We start from the raw sequence: 21,406 nt of genomic DNA, 5'->3' as shown, positions 1-21,406 counted from the left end.
CATTGTGCTTTGCTGTAGAGCAACAAATCTGGAATCCAGACGCATGATTCACAAGTTTCTGAACACGAATTCTGGCTCTTATATCTGTTTCTGTGATATTTACAAACATCCCAAATGCCACCATATTAGAGCGATCATTATGAAATATTGGGTTGTGTTTATATCTTTCATTTCTACAGATGGTAAAATATGGACACACATTTGTTCTAAAACTATTTATAATAGACATTCAATAAATGCTTAACCGTTCACACTTTGCTCCATTTCTTGATCTCTTATTCGACACAACACGGCCCTGTTGAAAGAAATTGACCTTGAGCAATTGACGTGTCCTTTTAATCAACTATCCTTTAGTACCGTTCTTAAAAAACTGGTTTCAAAGTTTCCATGATCAGAGTTCACTGATGCCATTTTAAGATGACAAGAAATGGAGAAAATAATAGGAGAGTTGGTCCTGGACTGTTCGCCATGTGTGTCTTAGGAATGACTAATGTCCGTCTCCAATTTCACTTGGTCCTACTCAAGTAATATAGTGTTTTTTGTTTTGTTTCGTTTTTGGTGAGGAAGATTGGTTCTGAGCTAACACCTGTTGCCAATCTTCCTCTTTTTGCTTGAGGAACAGTGGCCCTGAGCTAACATCTGTGCCCATCTTCCTCTATTTTTGGCATGTGGGATGCCGCCACAGCATGGCTTGATGAATGATGTAGGTCCACACCCGGGATCTAAATCCGTGAACCTGGGCCGCCAAAGCAGAGTGTGCCGAACTTAACCACTACGCCACTGGGCTGGCCCCCTGGTGGGTTTTTTTTTTTTAAGGTAATAAAGTACCGGAAATATTTGCTCTAGATCCACATATACATATCATATGTGCTTGAGAAAAGCTGTAAAAGGAAAACACCAAACTTAACAGTAGTGAGAGGTCACGTGGAGACATGATTTTTTTCACTTACAATGTTTATAACATTTTTAACTAGCATCTCTACTTTTTAAATAACTAAAGCCATAAAGAGAACAGAGTGCATAGACAATGTTCACTGTGGGAATCTTGATCAAAGCTTAAATATTCTATGGAAGAAAATGCCAATAACCTAGGCTAAGTATACTAAAATGAGCATTTAAAATTCCACCAGAAATTTTCTAGAATGGTAATTTTGAGAAGGGAGAAACACATTTGGGACATTTCAGAAAATAAATACGCCTTCTTTGTGTGTGGGTGGATTTTTGTTTGTTTATTTACAGGGGAGTTTGGATAGTGAGGTGGGGAAGACGTTACCTGCTGCCCATTATAGGGTTTACCTACTGATTTGTCATCACGGATATGTGTGTGTTTGGGGCCTATTTTGGAAGACAGTCTAGTCTTGTAAGAAAAACAATTGGTTCTTAGAGAGAATCCTTGAAATGATTGCGAATAAGATGAAAACTTTGCAGCAGCCATGGTAACTCTGGTAGAAAGGCCAATCACAAAACCACATATATTTACACAAAAACTCGACTAAGGAATCAATAAGATGCTTAAATTTAATACAGTAGGACATCAGGCTCAAGAAAGAACCATTGTCATTGGTAAAGGCAGGTATTTTTTCAATATTTTAATAATCTTACATTGTGAAATCACTTTTATCCTTTTTATTTAACAGCTTCTACCTCAAAATTCCCCAGTGCAAAAATGGAACTAACATCCTTCAGCTTCTGAGAAAGAATTGGTAGGTTATTCTCTAAATGTTTCATTTCGCTCAGTCAAAATATCATGGTAAAGTAATACTACAGCTTTATTTAGGAGTCAATAACAATTTGTGCAAATACATGTGAGACACCTGGTTTATGCAACGTTGTCTGGGTTGGAAATTCAAGATGAATAAGACAGAAGCTCTGAAATCGAGGCACTCTGACAGGTAAATAAGCATCACACAGCATTGCAATGAGAGCCAAAATAGAGGAATTCACGTGGTGTTTCTTAGACACAGGTACAGCATCCATACTTTTGCACGAGAAAAGTTTTACAGAGGAGGTAATGATTAAACCAGGCTGAACAATGAGCAGGTGTTTGCCAGATGGAGACCTGGAGAAGGAGAATGCCAAGCAGAGGGAGACAAAATCATGTGTAGAGGTTGGGAGTTGTAAAAAGTCATGATATAAATGTAGAACAAAATGGACAGATCAGATGTTTCAGGGTGGGAACAATAAATTAGACTATACAGTGATGTGTGATTATGTAATGGGCCAAGAAAACAGTGAGATGGACTCTGAATCTAGAATATACCTCCTTTAAGATGATTTTGGCTTTCCATGATTTATTTTCCTCCTTCATAATGTGATTATGGTAGTGACCTACTACACAAGGTTGTAAAGCAAAGACTAAAAACTTGTGACAAAAAGGCAAATTATTATACATGCTTAATTAAATGTAAGGGCAAATTGGTCGCATATTAAAATGATGGTTCCAAGTTTACCAAAGAGCTTTTCATTCCAACCTGAGGCAATAAAGACTTACACTTAGCCATTATTATAAAACACTTCCTCATACGTTACCTGACTACTTCTTCCTCACAACAGTCCTGTAAGGTAAGCAGGGCATTTGTCATTAATCATTCCCATTTTATTTAAGACGAAACAGTCATGGAGGTTGACTTATACCAGACCCACAACTAACACATATCAGGGTTAGTCCTGGAACTCATGTCTTCTGACTTCTTGTCTCATGCTCATTTTCACTATGCAATGCTGCTTCTCTTTGTATAAATTAATTTAACAATTAATTCTGGTATTTTACCTTTTCAGTTATTTACAAAAATTGATTGCTCTTAAATGTTTGGAAACAGTCAACCTCCTCTCACCAACCAAAGTACTGAGTGCAAATGCCCCTCTATCGGGGCATTATCCCACAGATATCAGTCTCTATGAGTTATTGACCAAAGGATTGAGTATATAACAGATATCGGTGAGAGGCAAGTTCTTCCTAATTCCCTGGAACTTGAGATTACCAGAAAGGAGTTGTTACAGAAGGTTTTGACTGTAAAGCCTGAAAGAGGAAGAGAGGAAGTGATACCACGCATGACTAGAGAACAAGTGTTGCTCCTGCAAAGGGCCTCGCTGGGAAGTACAACTTGCTCCCATCAGCAAAGATAACTTTGGGGAGAAGGCAATGAGGAAAGGAAAATAGCACCAATGCACTGCTTAGAAAAGACCACAAAAGGAAGAAAAAAGGCACAGAGGGTGAAACAGTAACCATAGACCATCAATAATTTCAGACCTACAAACTCATTTATAGTAAAACCAATGACTTGAACCTCATCTCTGTCATTTCTACATTTTGGTAAATAAAACAACTTGGTTTTGAAAGGGATGTGTGGATATGGGCACGGTGGTTAGAAATTTGTGTCTGGAAATGTTATACAACACTTATCTAAAAAGAAACATTGCCCCTGTAAATACTCCTTCTACTTTTTATAATCACGTATCATATGTCATAAAACAAGCATTTCATTTGGCTTAAGCTTTTATTTCATAAACTCAAAACTCTTTCAAGTAACATAATCCGCTATTAAAAATCTGTCCACTAGATGGCCGTGTTGCCTTTGTAAATATAATATTTTCACCAAATCAGAATAAAAGAAAACAGAAAAGTTTCTGGGAGTAATTACCCTTATTTGGAAAAAAAATCTATTCTTGTATGTGTGGAGTTTCGATAATTATATCTTTCTAAGGAATTTGAAAAGAGTCATTCAATTTTTCTGTGAGCAAAATAATCAAACTTGAAGGTGCTAAATTTAATCTTGGGAAGTGAGCATAATTGTACCCACTTTTTCCTTTTTGGTATTTAGAAAATGTTCTGGATACTCCCTGGCCCCAAGTCATTTGATTTATGAATACTTCAGTCTTAAAAAAAAAAAGGCAGACATAATCCCATTAACACTGTAGTTATCTTTTCCAATAAAAAGTTGTTCTAACTCTAATGTCTCTTGTTGGCGTAATATGGAACTTAGGTTCTTAGAACAAATTAATTAGAAAAGGTTTTTAACTACAAACAGGCAGGAAATATTTTTTATTTAAAATGTTCCAAGGGGCCGGCCCCATGGCATAGTGGTTAGGTTTGCGCGCTCTGCTTTGGCAGCCTGGGGTTCTCAGGTTCAGATCCTGGGCACGGACCTACACCATTCATCAAGCCATGCTGTGGCATCGTCCCATATACAAAAAAGTAGAGGAAGATTGGTACAGATGTTAGCTCAGGGGCCATCTTCCTCAAGTAAAAAGAGGAAGATTAAAACAGATGTTAGTTCAGGGCCAATTTTCCTCAGTAAAAAAAGAAAATGTTCCAAAAGAGCCATTGTGAGAGTGGATTCTCCAAACTATTTCCATTCCAGTTTGAGTTCTACGTAAATGTTAATTTCTTCTTGTGATGCATGGAAACTGAAGACAAATCTCTTCATCGTCTCATATTCTTTCTCTTGGCTACCAGTTTCCCTACATACACGCTTCTGTTTGGGAAGATGGGTTTCAAAAATTCCCTGTTTCTCTTGGTATTAAATTTTTATTTCAAACTCTAAGCCATGTAGTTCAGGGTTATCGACACATTAATTTGATTTAGAATGCCAACTGCATTTAACTAGTTATTACAAGGTTAAAATCTAGATCCACTACGTAAGCTTACGTTCAGTTAAATAACCAAAACTTCCTATTTCGCATCAACAGGGTTTCTTTTTTTTCCCTTAAAATTAAGAGAATTACAGGACTGAATATTTAGATGTACTTTATATAATACTCGCCAATCATCGGAATCTTCTACTTCAGTTCTCAGATTGATTGAAATCCTATTTTAAGCTCTTCCTTCAACCCACTGTAATTTTTCCTGTAAGTCATAATTAAGTTAGTGGATGCTTTCATGGGAAAGCAAATATCTTGGATGTGAAAAGCCCTAATGGACTTCTATTTAGTTAGTAGACACTATTATTAAAATGGCACGTAATCATCCAAGTCTTTAAATGCATCAGTTAAGTTAAAGCTTCTTGTTTTAGTTAACTTATGTCCCTATCAGAAAAAGCAAAACGAAAAAGCTAGAATTCTAGCAGTTAATACTCAGAACAACATCTTATAGCTGGCAGGATCACTTATCCATCCACCCATTCATTTCTACCCTGGTATTTTCCAGTTACTGTGTGTGGGAATATGTATGGGATGAGGCGAGCAGCATCCTTGAGAACAATTATGATTGAAGGCAATAATCCTGATCTGTGGGGAAACTTAACCCCGTATAGCATGAACTTACAACACTCTGGGAATCCTATGGCTGTGCAGTGCATGCTCCAGGAAAGCTCAGCTATACCTGTGCTAGTTAATGTGAGAGTTGGGAAGAAAAGGCTGGGAATATAGAATGCAGAACCGGATTCTGTTACATTAACAGACAACACGTAAATAGAACATGCTAAGCATACAGTGGTCAAATCCTACAAAGTCTGGTCATTTCTTTGCAGCCTGAGACTTGCGAGGGGATCAGAATTAATACCTATAAATAAAGGCTTATTCAGGGACTCTCTGGAATGTACTGAACCCTAAATTATCTGACTTATATATGTTATTAATCTCACCTTACAGATGAAGAAACTGAGGCTCAGAGAGATTAAGTAATTTGCCAAGTTTCACAGTTGTATGCTATGAAAGTGGGACACATCCAGGTCTGTCTAAGTCCTGTGGCATTGTTTCTTCTCTGCCCCATGCTGCCTCTTGAAAGTAGGCTTTATATGAAGAAGACATGTTATCAGAATTTGTGTGTAATCTTCAAATATGGCAGGACTATATCTATTTAGAATGAAGCTCATGGAGTTATTATTCCACTATTACTTATAGAATTGGTCCTTTAAAATGGTTCTGTACTTTTAAGTAATCTATGTTGCTTTACATAAAAAGTAGCAATGGCAGAAATTTGCTTTCTATTTAGGAACCATGCTCCCAGGCATGAGATGTACATTAATACATAGTATAATGATAGCTGAAACAAAGATATGAATTTTATAGCATTGGAAATTACAATATTTATAAGACCCAATTAAGCAGATTACTATACAATCAACTTCATATTATATACTTCAAAAAAGTAGATTTTTTTTTGTGTTATCTGACAAAGAATAAGTAATTCTTCAGTGATGTCCTAAAATGGCAGGCAGATTTTAATAGGTCTAACATGTCTAGATCATGAAAAAAAGTAGGCTAGGTCTAAAAGAAATAACGAAGACTTTTAATGAGAGGGACAAAAATAAAGAATTAATACATATTTCAATCAGACGTAGCACAACTACGACATTTTATAGATAGGGTAGGGGTAGCAAAAATAACCTCATTTTTTTTTGTATTATTATTGATTCTGAGAGGCTAGGGGCAAGTTCATAAATATTATCCAGATAGCTAATAAATTTGGCCTGGATTTGGAAGGGCTGAATTTCATACTGTTTTAGAAATTGAATAATTTGCTTTGATTAAGTCAAGACGGGAGCCCCAGCTTCCCTCAAATTGAACGTTCAAAAAGAACGTTCCGAAAGATTGGGGTGTCTCAGAACCTCTAAAGAGGGGCTCACTCATTTTTTTCATCAGCCTCTTTTCTCTCTCTAAATTCTTCCTCCTTGTGTACCTAGGGAGAAACTTGATTCTCACAGAATTCACTGATAACCTCCCGGTTGTCCAGATGACAAGATTCTTACTTTTTTTTTTACGATTTTTACGTTTTACGATTCTTATCACATTGGACCTCCCTGGGGTATTTGCCACATCGATCATTCTCTCCTGTGTGAAACTCTCGACTCTCTTGGCTTCTGTGCCAGCCCAATGCTGATGCTGTGTTTTGCATGTCACCTCTGAGACCGTCTCTTCCCTGCTTTCTGTTTAAATGTTGGTATTTCCTGAGGTTTCAGTCTTTAGCTCACAGCTCTTCACAGTGGGAGACCATTCTTATCTCCTCTGTACTGTAAACTGATGACTCCAGACTGTTCTGTCTAACTGAGACCTACTCTGTGAGCTTCACATTCATTTCCACACCTACCTCGTGGGTCCCTCCAACAGAGCAAGTCCAGTTCAGCATCTTATCCTGGCCTAAACAACCTCCTCATTCCAGTGTTCTCTCAACTGATGGGATCACCATCAACCCGGCCACTTGAGCAAGCAAGATGGAGTTATCTTTCTCTCCTCTTTCTCATCCATTGCAAAAGGTTGACAGTACAGCCTAAGACTTTCTTGAATTTGTAATCTCTCCATTCCTTTCATCATCTCTTTATTTTGGGCCCCTGACATCTCTCACTGAGGCTATTACAAAAGTCTCCTAATATTCTCTTTGTTTTTTGTCTTGTCTTTCCACATACTTTCCATTTCCTCCAGAGGGATATACTTAAAACCTATAGTGGACTTTGTCCCCTCCTTACCTAATAGTCTTCAATCATGTCTCATATCCAAAAAAGTGTAAAATCCTAACTCCTTAATATGGCATAAAAGACACTGTATTACTTGTCATTGCATCTCTCTAGTCTTCTATTTTGTCCTTCTTGACTTTTTATCCCAGTAATACTAAACAGATTTTACGTCTCCCTCCAAGAATCCTTGCCCCTCTCTACTACTAATTACTACTAGTACTCGCGCTACTAATAATATACACACACACACACACAGGAGAATGAAGGAAACTGATGCATAAGAAGAAATCTGTTGGTGCCCTAATAAGCATTACCTGCTGCATAATTCTACGAAGGCCCGGGAGAATGTGCCCGTAATTTTTGAAAAGAATTTTTGTGACACAAATTTCCTTATTTTATAAAGTAGACTCAAATCGAAAATCCAAATCCAATCATCCATTCAACACCTTAGTATTAATTAAATACCTACTGTGTGCCAAATATGTTATAAGCCAAAATTTATTTTTGGCTATTTTAAAGCATGAAACTTTAGTATATGTTTATGAAAATGCTCAATGCCATTTGACCAATGTGAACTTTTGTGAACTTAAATATAAAATCCTCATAATATAATTTTACTGAAGGTATTAACCTAAAAAACCAAAATATGTCAAACAGAAGGAGAGTCACTAGTATGAAAACCATTCCAGTAAACTGGGAGTCAAACTGGGCCTCCACGTGTTTAGCCTTGTCCAGGGCAGAGGGAGCCGTGGCCATGGGGATGAACAACACTGGCCCATTGCCAAGGTCATCCCAGATGTTCTGCCACATCCTGGCCCCATCCAGACCCAGATGGCCCTCACCACATGGCCACATATAGCGAGTCAGCTCAGATTCGAGAGATCCTCCCGGGGTCTGACTCTGAAATGACTTGAAGCCAACTGGGGTATCTGGGGTCAGTGGACCCCACTCACATCTCTGTGCAGAGCCCTGTCCCCAAGTGCACCACCCAACCTCTTCACCTACAGTCTCTTTCCTCCTGTCAGCTTAGGACTCTGGGCTTCTACACCAGAAGGCTCCTCCTACCACCCACTCTCTCCCCACTAAGGACACTCCTTTATTTTCTTTGGAACTCCCTTTCCAGGTCAAACACACTCTCCTACATTCTCAATCTTTTGTGGCTCACTTCCCCTCTCTGGCCCAGCTCTCTGAAGATAATGCCTCTCTCAGAGGCAGCTCCTCCCACACTCACCACAGGGCAAGGTGGGGTTGGCATTCCTCTTCTGCATCCTCTGAGGCTTCTGCCATCTTACTTTCCCCTCCTCCACCTCTCCTTATTCTCTTACTGCTCTGTGATCCCTCACACTGCGGACTCTTCCCTGTCCTTCTTACCCTCCCCCTCAGGGGAATCATGCCACAGGTGGCCCCACAGATGTCCCCAAGGCATCCAGCAGGATGCTTCCTTCATTCCTTGCTGAACTAGCTTTCACTGGCTGTGAGCTGCCTCACCTCCTAAGCTGCCTCTTGCCTTCTTCTAGCCTGAATTAATTTAATTCCCTTTCTCCAGCCCTTTTTTGGTTCATTCTTTCTACTTTGCTAAATAAGATGGGGTATAATATTTTTATCTATTATTTTGTTTTCTTCACATCCATCCTTCCGTTGATGAGCTAAACACTGCAATGTGACACTTAGAAAAATACGCATTTACAGTAAACACAGAGTCAAAAACAGTACCAATGGTATGCCTTCAATGGAAAAGGGTCAAGAAGTTCTAATTCTGGCAGCTTTCCACTAGAGAGGACTCTGGTCATAGCTAACAGACTTGGCAGAGGCAGCTTGAATACTAAGCTCTTCTAGAGGGTGACTCGAGGTGTAATAACAAATATTCATCTCTAGATTCAACTGTTTATTGATAATTTGTTCCCTGTCAACATAGAGGCGGGGAGAATCTGGTGAGAGCTACTGAAGTACAACAGTGCCAGGCAATAATAGGCATTCAATAAATTGTAAATGAGTGAATTAACAAATGCATGACATATGGAAGGTCCATAGTCCTAATCTCCACTTTTTGGTTTTGTCTATGTGGCCTGGGAAACCTGGGTTCATTTTGGTAGATGTCTTTTGACTGTGTGAGTTTCAAGTTTATGTAAGTTATAAAAACTATTGAGGACATTTACCTATGCCATGGCAAGATGGAGTTTCAAAACTATAGAATTGTTTGTAAGTGAAATTTATGATGATCTGGTTACAAGTATTTGAAAGTCCTATGCAGATAACTTATGCTCCCATGTGAGATGAATTAGGTCTCCGAAGGCGACAGGTATAGAAGAGACTATTTATTCACTGGTGCCTCAGATGAAATGATTCACCTTGCATGTATGAGCAGATTTATTTCTAGGGAGTGGTTTCTTTACCACGGAGCAAACATGGCTTTTGTTTTTCCATAAAAAAAAAAAAATATGCTTTGGCTTTTAAAGCATGCCTCTTAATATTTCCATTGGCAGAGAGCTAAAGCGTGACAGCGTCAGAGGATAAAACAGGACATTATTTTTGCACTGTTTGGAATTAGACACTGTTTTGAATTATAGAGGCTGTGGTACTTGTTAAAGATGGAAGGAGGGGCAACCTAAAGCACATTTTTGAAGTACATAATGTTTATGCAGTCAGATCTATCCCATGGTCTGGGAACTCTGGGAACTAATGTGTCCAGAAGGGAGACAATTTTAGCTTTCACAGGGCTAATTTACTAAATTCAGTCTATGACCAATTTCTTCTGAGAAGAATGAAGACATATCTGGTGTGGTGGGCCAAATCTTGTAGGCAATGCCCAGTAGCACATGAGATTGTGAATTCGATTTGAAAAGTTGTATTTGATATAATTCTTGAAGAGCTCGTAAAGTAAGAAGCTTTGGAAATCGTTCATATCAAACCTGGAAATGAAAAGTTTGGAAGTGTCATCCTCAAAGTGGACAAAACAATAGACTGAATATTAAGAGACTTGCCCTTCTGTCACTCATGAGCTTAGTGACAGTAGGCAAGTCTTCAGTTTCTTTATCTGTAGAATCAGACACAGCATTTTCCAAGCTAGTTTTTTAGTGAGGGCATTTTTTTTTTATGACATTGAATTTGGCAATGATTTTTTTTTTGCAGGGAAAGATTCGCCCTGAGCTAACATCTGTTGCCAATCTTCCTCTTTTTTTTTTCCTCCCCCAAACCCCAGTGCATGGTTGTATATCCTAGTTGTAAGTCATTCTAGTTCATCTATGTCAGCCACTGCCACAGCATGGCAACTGACAGACGAGTGGTGTGGTTCCACGACCAGGAAACGAACCCAGCCACTGCAGCGGAAGGTGCCAAACTTGAAGCACTAGGCCATCAGGGCTGGCTTGCAAGGGCATTTTTTCTTTCAAACAAAAGCTTATACCTAAGTCTAATGTGTAAAATAGCTGCACATGGGAAGCCCGGGACTGTGGCCAGCAATACTTCAGTCCCCCACTCCCCTAGAACCATCCCCTGGCCCACCAAGGGTGGTGTCAATGGGAACGTTTTGGAGAAATTATAGCTGAAATCTCCTGAGTTCTAATTTCTTATGACTAAACGTGGAAATCTGTCTTGCTTGATAGGACACCACCAGGAGCAAGGAGGAATTAAAACAAGGATGGATTAGCACCTGAAGATTTTATTTGAAAACAACAAAAATCTGGGTTATTTTACTATAACCTCTGATGTTAGGAGAGTGTTCGTGAGACAATTTGAAAATTAGCTTGAAATAAATTTTGGAAGCTCTACCTTTCTATCTCGTTTTTGAGGCACTTCATTTCTGTGAGCACACAGCACTTTCTAGTTGCCAACGAATGTACTTTCACACATGTTGTCTCGTGTGAGCATCTGAAAGACCTCACTGATTCATGCTGTCTCAGAGACAGCAGTTTCATGAGGAGCCCACATCTTGCAAAGGTTTCCTTCTCATAAAGAAAAGGGAAGAGAGTTAACTACCTGAGGAGGCAGGTCATTCTGTTTGAATCCTGATGTAATAGGAACGTTAAGTTGGCTGTTGGCAACTCTGAACCTCTAGACAAGTGGTCTTGACAAAACTCTCTCTTCTCCTCGTCAGGAACAGCCTAGTCCCACATATAGAAGGATTTGCGTGTTTACAGACTGTCCATTTTACGGCCCAGACTCAGGCATCCATGACTCATTTACGTAAGACAGTTTAAATGGTCTAAACCTCATTCCCTTGTTTTCTCGTCTTGAAGAGGAGGGCTGTGGGGAGAAAAGGGAGATAGAGAGAGACTGATCTGGGGAAGGAAGTGGTTCCTTGACAGGAACAGAGAACAGATCTGCTTAATAAGTCACTGTGAAGTAAATCCTAACTGTTCAGATTTTTGAAGGAAACTGTGGAAACATTCAGCAGCTATGTACTTACTCTCTATATCATCCCCCTGAATAAATCATAGTAGTACTTCTATAAAGACAAGAATAAATTTAAAAATGAGGGGAGAGCTGACAACAAAATGCAAATAAGAAATGCAAATCTGAGGGAAATACTATATTGTTTAAAAAAACCCATAACATGTGAGGCTAGGGTGATGTATTTATATTTATTGTTAGATACAGAAATGTATTTTCCTAACACTCTATTTCCTTAAAAGGAGGTAAAATCAACTACTTGACAACAGCTCCTATTCACGAATGACAGGTCATATTTTGACTTCTAACTTTTTTTTTAGTCCCTAAATTGCATTTTTTAGTGTTTCTTTTTGTTCTGCTCCTTTGACCTAGCCTGGAAAATCTGAAGAACACTTCTTTCTTTCTTTTTTTTTTTTGTTTTCACTCTTATAAGCCTTTATAACTCTTTTCCTAAGCTCAAAGAACAAAAATAATGATATTTTAAAATGGCACATGGAAAGGACATTTTCATTTGCAATGAGATAACATAGTCACAATTAAAATCCACACTTCAAGACAATCTAACTTTCATTTTTTTCATCAAGTTGTTTACATGAGAAATTACCTATCATTTGTCATTTACAGAAGACTTGTAAATTTATAGACTGTGCATTTTATGGCCTAGACTCAGGTATCCATGACTCATTGCTAACAAACACAGTTCTTGACAAGGATACTCCAGTCTAGAACTAATAGAGCACTCATCCATTGCACCACGTGTCTGGGGTCCAAATATGTGTCACCCTAGAGGTGTGGAGAGTTAATGCAGCTTCCAAAAGCTGTTTTATTCTTGATCCATAGTCTGTGTTCTGTGACAATCTGATGCTCAGGAGCTCACATTGAATGCTTTGTTATTTACTGTGCACTTTAAGAATTAATAAAAGCAAGTCTCACTAAATATCTGTATGACAGATAAAAGCAAATTCCACTAAATTCTATTTGACAGCAAATATCTATTTGAAGTGCAACAGAACTTCAGCACTCTCTCTCTTTTACTGTTTTAATCCTGAAGCAAATCAGAAACAAGTTTTGGCAGGTAAATAAAATCATATACTGATTACTGGAACCTGGCAGAGTGCAAATGAGAAATAGAAGTATAATCTTCAACACTATGTAACAATGCATATGCAACGTTTTATATGGAATTTAAAATAAAATATCTTTTCTTCCCAAGGTAATTTTTTGTATTATATCCACATGCTGATCATTTTTTTTTTAATGTACATCATTTCAAGCCAACTCGTCTTTAGAGAGATCTTATTTTTCCAATATGAAGTGTTCCATATCCCAGTGAGCTAACTTTTATTAAATGCACACTATGTGTCAGACATTGTTCTCAGCTCATATGTGTTTTATTTCACTTAATGTTTACAACAACCTTATGAGGTAGGGATTCTTATTACTGTCATTTGACAGATGAGGAACCTGAGGACACTAAGTAACTTGTTGAAGGTCAAACAGATAGTGAGGGATGGGGACAAGACTTGAACCCAGGCAGACTGACTTCAGAACTACCATATTAAGTCACTACACTGTATTTCACGGATTAAGACCAGAGCTAGATGATCTCTTTAGGAAAAAAGATACAGAAAAAATAATTACACAATTTTATTAAAATATTTCCCTCCTCCAGAACTCTATTTCCTCCACCTGAAATAGTTAAGGCTTAAGAATGAAAGAAAAGGAATCATATATGACTTTCCCTAACAAAGAATCATCATCTGTGAAGCAATTTTTTTTTTTTTTTTTTCATGACCATTGTCCTTTATTCTACTAAGATGGTGCATTCCATTAACTGACTTCCAGGTTTTAAATCAACCTTGCATTTCTAGGACAAATACCACTTCATCATGGATAGTTTTTTCTATGTTGTTGGATAGTTTTTCTAGTATTTTATGTAGCATTTTTGTGTTTTTATCCATAAGTGCTGTTAATATATAGTTTTCATTCCTTGTGATCTCCTTATCTGGTTTTAGTACTAGAGTAATAGTGGCCTCATAGAATCAGGTTGCAAGTATTCTTTCCTCTTCCATTTTTGGGAAGAACTTGTGAATAATTGGCATTAATTCTTCTTTAAATATTTGATGGAATTCACCAGCGAAGCCATCTGTATTTGGACCTTTCTTTGTGGGTAGTATTTTTTTTATTTTTTTTTATTTTTTATTTTTTATGTTTGTCCATCACCCCATATATGACTCCCTTGTGAAGCAATTTTGGTACTGATAGAAACCACTATAAACCTTCCAAATTACAATAATATCTGAGGGTTTTCTGGAAATAAAGTTTTCTAGGGGAGTCAGTGCTTCTTCAACACCAAGGCTACCACTGTAGCATAACACATTTCATCTTCTACTTTGGCCACAACGATAGAACACTATGCCACCATATCATAACAATAACCTCAACAGATGCTGGAAAATAATAGAGATCATGCACAAGAAGATTACTCAAGCTTTTGAGACCTTCTTGAGGATATAGAAATAGGTCAGGGAGATCCAGAAGACCACGGCTAATCTGGAAGATCCGCTTGTGAACTGGATCTTAAAAGACCTCGAAACTTACAGTTCTATGGAAAGTTCCCTTGAGTCTAGCATTCCCCTGAGGAATCTCATCTGCATAAATCTTAGGACCCTAGGTCTTACGGATTTTCTTAGTTGAAGGCACTTTGGGAATTTGGAACTAGAACAGGTTTTCATGGACATTTAGCGTTAGATGGGACCTTGGAAATCAACTTGCTTAACTCTTCCTCATTTTGCCAATAAGAAAACCACAAAACAGAGATTACAACTTTGTATGATGTCACAGAGCCTGTCAGTGATAAAATCGTAATGGAAAGCAGATTCTCTGGCTCTAAGTTCAGAGTTTTTAACTAACTGACTTGACCTTCATATCCATCGTTGCCCCTGGCCTTTTAGATCTGTGGACATGAGTCTGTGGTACTTCTTTCTCTGTCCTTTGTCAGGAGTCTGTGGCTGAGGTTGCCCCCCCTGACTCACAGTTTTCTGGCTCTGTGAGTGAATGATCAACACCCTATGAAACAGCACATAACTGAAACACTTTCACCAGATACTACATACAGTACTTAACGTTCTTGCACCTTCTATAACGTTGGAGAATATTGTGTATTGTTAACTAAATATATAACCATAATGTTATTTTTACCCATATATTTAAGAAGCATGGATGAAGAAAAACATGATATAAAATAATTTTTCATTCTTCATCTTACTATGAATTTAAATGTAGATTCTGAGGACATATTATATTTAGCTTATGGAAATGGTTGCATGAAACCAATGATGGTCTCCAATAATTCCTACTTGTAAAGGAAAAAGAAAAAAGACAGAATGAGAAGTTTCTGTGATCCCAAGAACTGACATGCACGCTCAGTCCAGTTATTACCTAGCTCAGGTGTGGTATCGTAAAGATAACAGGACATACCAGGAGCAGCTGCAACAACAGCACCAACAGAAGCAACATGTGTTGTTGGGCCTCTGGTTTCCAGGCGCCTGAGACACAGCAGGTGTTCCCTCATTTTGTGACTGCTGCCTTTTTCGCATTTCAGCTACTTCAGTACCCAACTGGCTGAGAGAAGAGAGAAAACATAAGGTATGAAAAAATTACAATCGAGATAAGTTGCCTATGTTGAAGGAAGCATAATTTAATTAAAGGAGGGCGGGGAAGATAATTTAAGAAAAGATAAAAACAAATAAGCTTTAGCAGTCAAATTAAAAATTCTCTAGAAAATTTTTTAGGAGAAATCCTAAAAACTTGGGGGACAAACTTTCACCGTTCTCTGCTGCATGAAATTATAGTGACAATGTTGCCATGTAATCAAAACCGGTTGGTAAGGCAAATATGATAAGGTTTGGAAATTTATTTTTAACTTCCTTCTTTACTTAAGGATGATTTCATCTGCTCTCCTTAGTGAACACCTTTAAATGATTCTAACAGGTGTATACGACTCGCTTCTCCGCTGTTGTTTACAGTAAGGTTAATTGAGCTTTACAAATCATATTGCAAGGTTTCTAACTATACATAACACGGTGAGGAAGATCAAGTTTGCTTTTGGTGTTCTCTCACCTCCGTTTAAAACACTCAATCTCCTTATTGGCACTTCTGAGTCACCGTCCAGGGGCCTAATCTTGACAATATTGGCAAAGCGCCTTATTCTCTGTTAGGTCTCAATGTTGCAAAGGCACCACCTCCCTTTCCTCCACACCCCAAATTTATTTTCATTTAGTAGATAATTGTGGAAAGATAAAAAGTCATCAAATCCAGGGAAATTTGATGGAATTTATATATCATGGCAGATTAGAAAAATATTGGGGTACAGGATGCCCCAACTGTGACCTTACAAATCAGGCCAAATGATTTGTCACCTATTTACAAGACCAATCTTGATCTAGGACTTTGTTGAGGATAAAAAATAAAGTTTTGTTTTAGTAGAATAATATCAACTTTAGCATCACTTCTTAGAAAAAGGAATGAATTCTACTGAATGATGTTTTTTGTAAATAGGTGATGTATGTAAATCATATACATACTGTCATATGTGTGACTGAGAGCAATACTTATTAAAAATATAAAATATTTTGGGTTATTTTGGTATTGTGAGCTCATGCTTTAAAAATTATATTTTCAAGCTCTGATTTTTTTTAAACTTTTTTGTTTAATAATTTTATTTATTTATTTTTTTCCCCCAAAGCCCCAGTAGATAGTTGTATGCCATAGCTGCACATCCTTCCAGTCGCTGTATGTGGGAGGCGGCCACAGCATGGCCGTAGAAGCGGCGCGTCGGTGTGTGCCCAGGATCCGAACCTGGGCCGCCAGTAGTGGAGTGCGCGCACTTAACTGCTAAGCCACGGGGCCGGTCCTGATTTTTTTTTAAATTGGAGAATAAAACATGTGTTAAAATTTTTTTCCTGGGCCAGCCCTGTGGCTTAGTGATTGGGTGCGCGCGCTTCACTGCTGGCGGTCCGGGTTTGGATCCCGGGCGTGCACTGATGCACCGCTTCTCCTGCCATGCTGAGGCTGCGTCCCACATACAGCAACTGGAAGGATGTGCAGCTATGACATACAACTGTCTACTGGGGCTTTGGGGGAAAAATAAATAAATAAATAATTATTAAAAAAAAAAGTTCATATAATTTAAAAAAACAAAAAATTTTTTTCCTGTGTTCATGTAAGGAAAGCAGTTTAAAAATTTTCAGAGGCTATTTCTTATATACTCTTGCAACATTTCCAGTTAAGAGGTTATCAGGTATATAGTTATGTTCTTAACTGAATGTCAGATGGTCTTAAGTCGCAGGGTGCAGGTGGCCCTTGGACTGTAAGCATTATCCATCCAGGGATCATTGTCTAAATATGTTAGTATTGTGTTTTATCTTGCTTTCAATTTTTAATTTGCAAATTGAAAGTGTTCCCTCTTTGGGGTAAATTCTTATAAAAATTTTTATTATAAAGTAATATATTTTGTCTACAGTGGAATTATGCACTTCCCAATTGGGATTTCACATCAGGATTTTTAGTCATTCTAAAAAATATCTAATTAATAAATCACAATATTTACAGAGTGCCTACTGTATGCATGAGTTACTTATGAGGTATATTTGGAATGACAGCATATTGTAAGAAAAAGGGTGACTAAAACAATACTAGATTATAAAAAAATTATATTTTCAGTTCTGAATACAATGATAGATACTTTAAAAAACACACTGTATTCTTGAAAACAAGATAAACATCTCTTTAGACCAGAAATGGACCAGAAAACCACAATGGTTGGTAAATGGGGGCTCAAACCATAGCCATTTTGTAATTCAGGGAAGGGAACCGAAAAGTACAAAGGCCTCATACTTCAGGGACGTATAAAATGCTCCACTATGGTAGTGGGAGACCAGATTCCAGGCTATCTGCATAAAATCAGGGGCTGTGGTTCCACCATGCATAACAGGATGCTTAAAAAGCCATGTGTACCATTCAATGATACCTAGCTGCAGGAGACAGAGGATGCAGAGAAAGCCATCCAGACCGAGGTAGGCCAAGGAGCCCACAGGGGCTGGGTTTGGTGACTGGGTCATGGACATGTCCAAAATTATTGGTGGATGGGAGGGAATCCTGAGATGCTGATGAAAGAGCTACTTTGGGACTGAGGGTCTTGAGGGACTAGTGGAGACAAATGAAAAACATTCCATTGTGAAAAGTAAGTGAGAGTGAAGAGTACACCTCTCACTCAGAGCACTGCCTGAAAGCAAAAAATCCAAATTAACACTAAAAAACAGACAGCTGACTCAACAATCAGGAGATGCATATACTCCTGATCAAATGAAAATAACAGAATCACCTACAATTAGTTTAATAAGCATATGCTTAAGATAAAAAATGTGATAAAGGAAAGAAAACTATTCATATAAGAGAACAAGAAATTATAAAAACAATCTAGGCAAATATAAAACAAGAATAGACAGAATGAAGAATGGAAATGTAAAAACAAAACACATAGACATTAAAAAGATTCAGAAAGAATAACCTCTTCCACAAGCAACCCCAAAGAGAGTAAGTGATAGCGCCAAAGAATGGACCCAGAATTCAGCAAAAAGAGATAAAAAGATAAAAGGGAGGAGGAAAATTAAGACAAGGACAACAGTAACATAGACAGGCTCCAATATGTGTCCAACAAGATTTTCATCATAAAGAGAGAATTAACAGATTGTCAGGGAAGTTGGCTGGGAACTTTCCAGAACTGGAAGAAAACAAAACAGTACAAAGCCTCACATTGAAAGAGTACACCACATGCTGAGCAGGATTAATAAAATAGAAACAAAAGTAAATCCATGCTTATGCACAGTATAATAAAACCACAGAAGTCCAAGATAAAGAAAAAAGTTGAATTACCTACAGAGGAGTAACATGTACTGACAGTAGACTTTGCATTAGCAAGATCATATGCCAGAAGACAAAGGACAATGAATAATGTTTTTCAAGTGCTGAGGGAGAAAACTATCTCCCTACAATTTTATATTTAGCTAAACAAAAATTCAAGAGTGAAGATTATTTCTGACATAAAAACTCAAACTCTTACTGGAATCTACTTCAGACAGAAGAAAACAAAATCAGAGGGAAGGAGTGGAATATAAAAAGCAATTAAATTGATACTGAAATTAAATTAAATTAAAGATAATAAAATTAAAATTACTGAAATTAAATTAAATTATTGAAATTGATAAAATATGATGCTGAACTTAATGACTGGCCAAAATAAAACCCCATGTTTCTTTGTTTAGAAACAGTCTAGAAGTAAATTTTTGTCGTTAGTGCCATAGAGTCGATTGCAACTCCTAGAGACCCTGTGTCCAGCAGAGTGGAACCTTGCCTGGTCTTTTTGCGCCAACCTCTCACCTTCTGGCACAGTATCAGACAATGCTCCACTGCTATTGACAGGGTTTTCATGGTCAGTTTTTTCAGAAGTGGGTGGCCAGGTCCTTCTTCCTAGTCTGTCTTAGTCTGGAAGCTCTGCTGAAACCTGCCCACCATGGGTGACCCTGCTGGTATTTGAAATCCTGGTGGCAGAGCTTTCAGCATCACAGCAACACGCAGCTGCCACAGTGTGACAACCGACAGACAGGTGGTGGGGTTCCCTGACCGGGAAATGAACCCAGGCCTTGGTGGTGAGAGCACTGAATCTTAATCTCTAGACCACCAGGGCTGGCAGAAATAAATGGAGGACTACATAAATTAGGAAAATGGGACAGTTGCCCTACTCCTCTACTAACATTTTTTTTTTTTTTGGTAAACATTACAATGTCCCCATATTGTTCAATCTAAGAATCATTTTATCCTAATCTTCTGGGCCCATCAGCAGCATCTGACACAGTGATCACTCCATCCTCTTTGAAACACATTCTTCTCTTGCCTTCCTGGCACCACACTCACCGGTTTGCTTTCTATCTTACTGGTCACTTCTTCTCAGTCTATTTTGTTATTTCCTTTTTATCTCCCTCATGTCCAAATTTTGGATGGCCATGGTGCTCTATCCTTAGAAATCCGTCATTTCGGGGCCGGCCCCGTGGCGTAGCGGTTAAGTGCATGCTCTCCTCTCTGGCAGCCTGGGTTCGGATCCCGGGCATGCACTGACACATCGCTTGTCAAGCCATGCTGTGGCGGCATCTCACATAAAGTGGAGGAGGATGGGCACGGATGTTAGCTCAAGGCCAGTCTTCCTCAGCAAAAAAGAGGAGGATTGGCATGGATGTGAGCTCAGGGCTGATCTTCCTCACACACACACACACACAAAAAGAAATCCGTTATTTCTTTGATGAGCCCATTGAGACTTTTATTGGACCAACCAGTTTTCTGTTCAAGATCCCCAAATATACATGTCCAGTAAAGATGATTTCCCTGAATTCACGACTCATCTGTCCAACCACCTACTTGGCATCTCCACTCGGTTTTCTCAACTTGGCACTCAAACATAATATGTTCTAATCTGACCTTCTTATCTTCCCCCCAAAACCTGTTCCTTCCACAGTTTTCCCACTTGCAGTAAATGAAAAGTCTCATCTTTCTAATTGTTCCGACCAAAAAAACTTTGGAGTCATCTTCAACTCCTCTATTTCATTCAGACGCACATCAGCAGATCAGCAAATGTGAGTCCCCTCAACTGGTCTCCTCCACTGCCCTCCGTTTCTTCCACTTCTTATGGCTTCCTGTTCCTATTCTATTCCATTCTATTCTCAGCACAATAGCCAAACTGAGTCTTTTAAAACATAAGTCAGATGATTTCAGCAGAGAATCTTCCACCCAAATCCACTCAAAATCTTCCAGTGGCTTCCCACTTTTACTGAAAGTAAAAGCCAACGTTTTTCAAACTGGTCCTTCACCACTTCTCTGAATGCATCTCCCTTCCTCTCCTCCCCACTCACGCTGTTTAACCACAGTGGCCTCCTTGCTGCTCCTCAACTACGCCTGGTACAATCATGTTGTCAGGGCCTTTGCACTTGCTGTTGCACACTTAGGCTTCAACTCCTTCAAGTCTTTACTCACATGTTACAATCTCAGTGAAACCTCCCCTGCTACCTTATTAAATCACAACTCCCTCACTCTACTCCCGCATGACCTCTCACCCTTTCCTATTTAATTTGTCTCTGTACTACGTAACATCATGGGTCATACTACAGGTTTTATGCATTTGTCTGTCTAACTAACTAGAAAACAAGTTCCATGAAGGTGGAGATTTTTGTCTGTTTTGTTCATTGTTGTAACAATGCCTAGCACAAAGTAGGTACACAAAAATATTTGCTGAATGGTGAATTTTACAAGCAATCTCATTAATGACAAGAAAAAGACAATGAAGTCTATCACACCCAATGTTCAAAATTATTAATTTCCTAGACAATGTAATAAAATAAGAAAAAGTAAATAAATATTGGAAAAGAAAACACAAATTTTACTATTTACATGTGATATGATTGTCTACAAAGAAAGACCAAGAGATTCAACAACATTATTACAGACGGTTCAAGAAGGATACCAAGTCAAGCTTCAAAAACCCACATATTTTGGGGGCCGGCCCAGTGGCATGGCTG

At 38.3% G+C, this 21,406-nt stretch overlaps 1 protein-coding gene across 2 annotated transcripts in view; it reads right to left on the bottom strand.

The window, feature by feature from the left end:
• RGS17 (regulator of G protein signaling 17) overlaps nt 1-21,406 on the bottom strand; it is a 108,073-nt gene that overhangs the window by 14,233 nt on the left and 72,434 nt on the right. For both annotated transcript variants that reach the window (XM_058534125.1, XM_058534126.1), the window contains one exon: nt 15,261-15,404. In XM_058534125.1, the coding sequence (XP_058390108.1) occupies nt 15,261-15,404 (144 nt within the window). The remainder of the gene's footprint in view (nt 1-15,260; nt 15,405-21,406) is intronic.

Source organism: Diceros bicornis, chromosome 39 (assembly GCF_020826845.1).
Source record: "Diceros bicornis minor isolate mBicDic1 chromosome 39, mDicBic1.mat.cur, whole genome shotgun sequence".
NCBI classification, from domain to species: Eukaryota; Metazoa; Chordata; class Mammalia; order Perissodactyla; family Rhinocerotidae; genus Diceros; species Diceros bicornis.
This window is presented reverse-complemented; position numbering and strand designations above follow the sequence as displayed.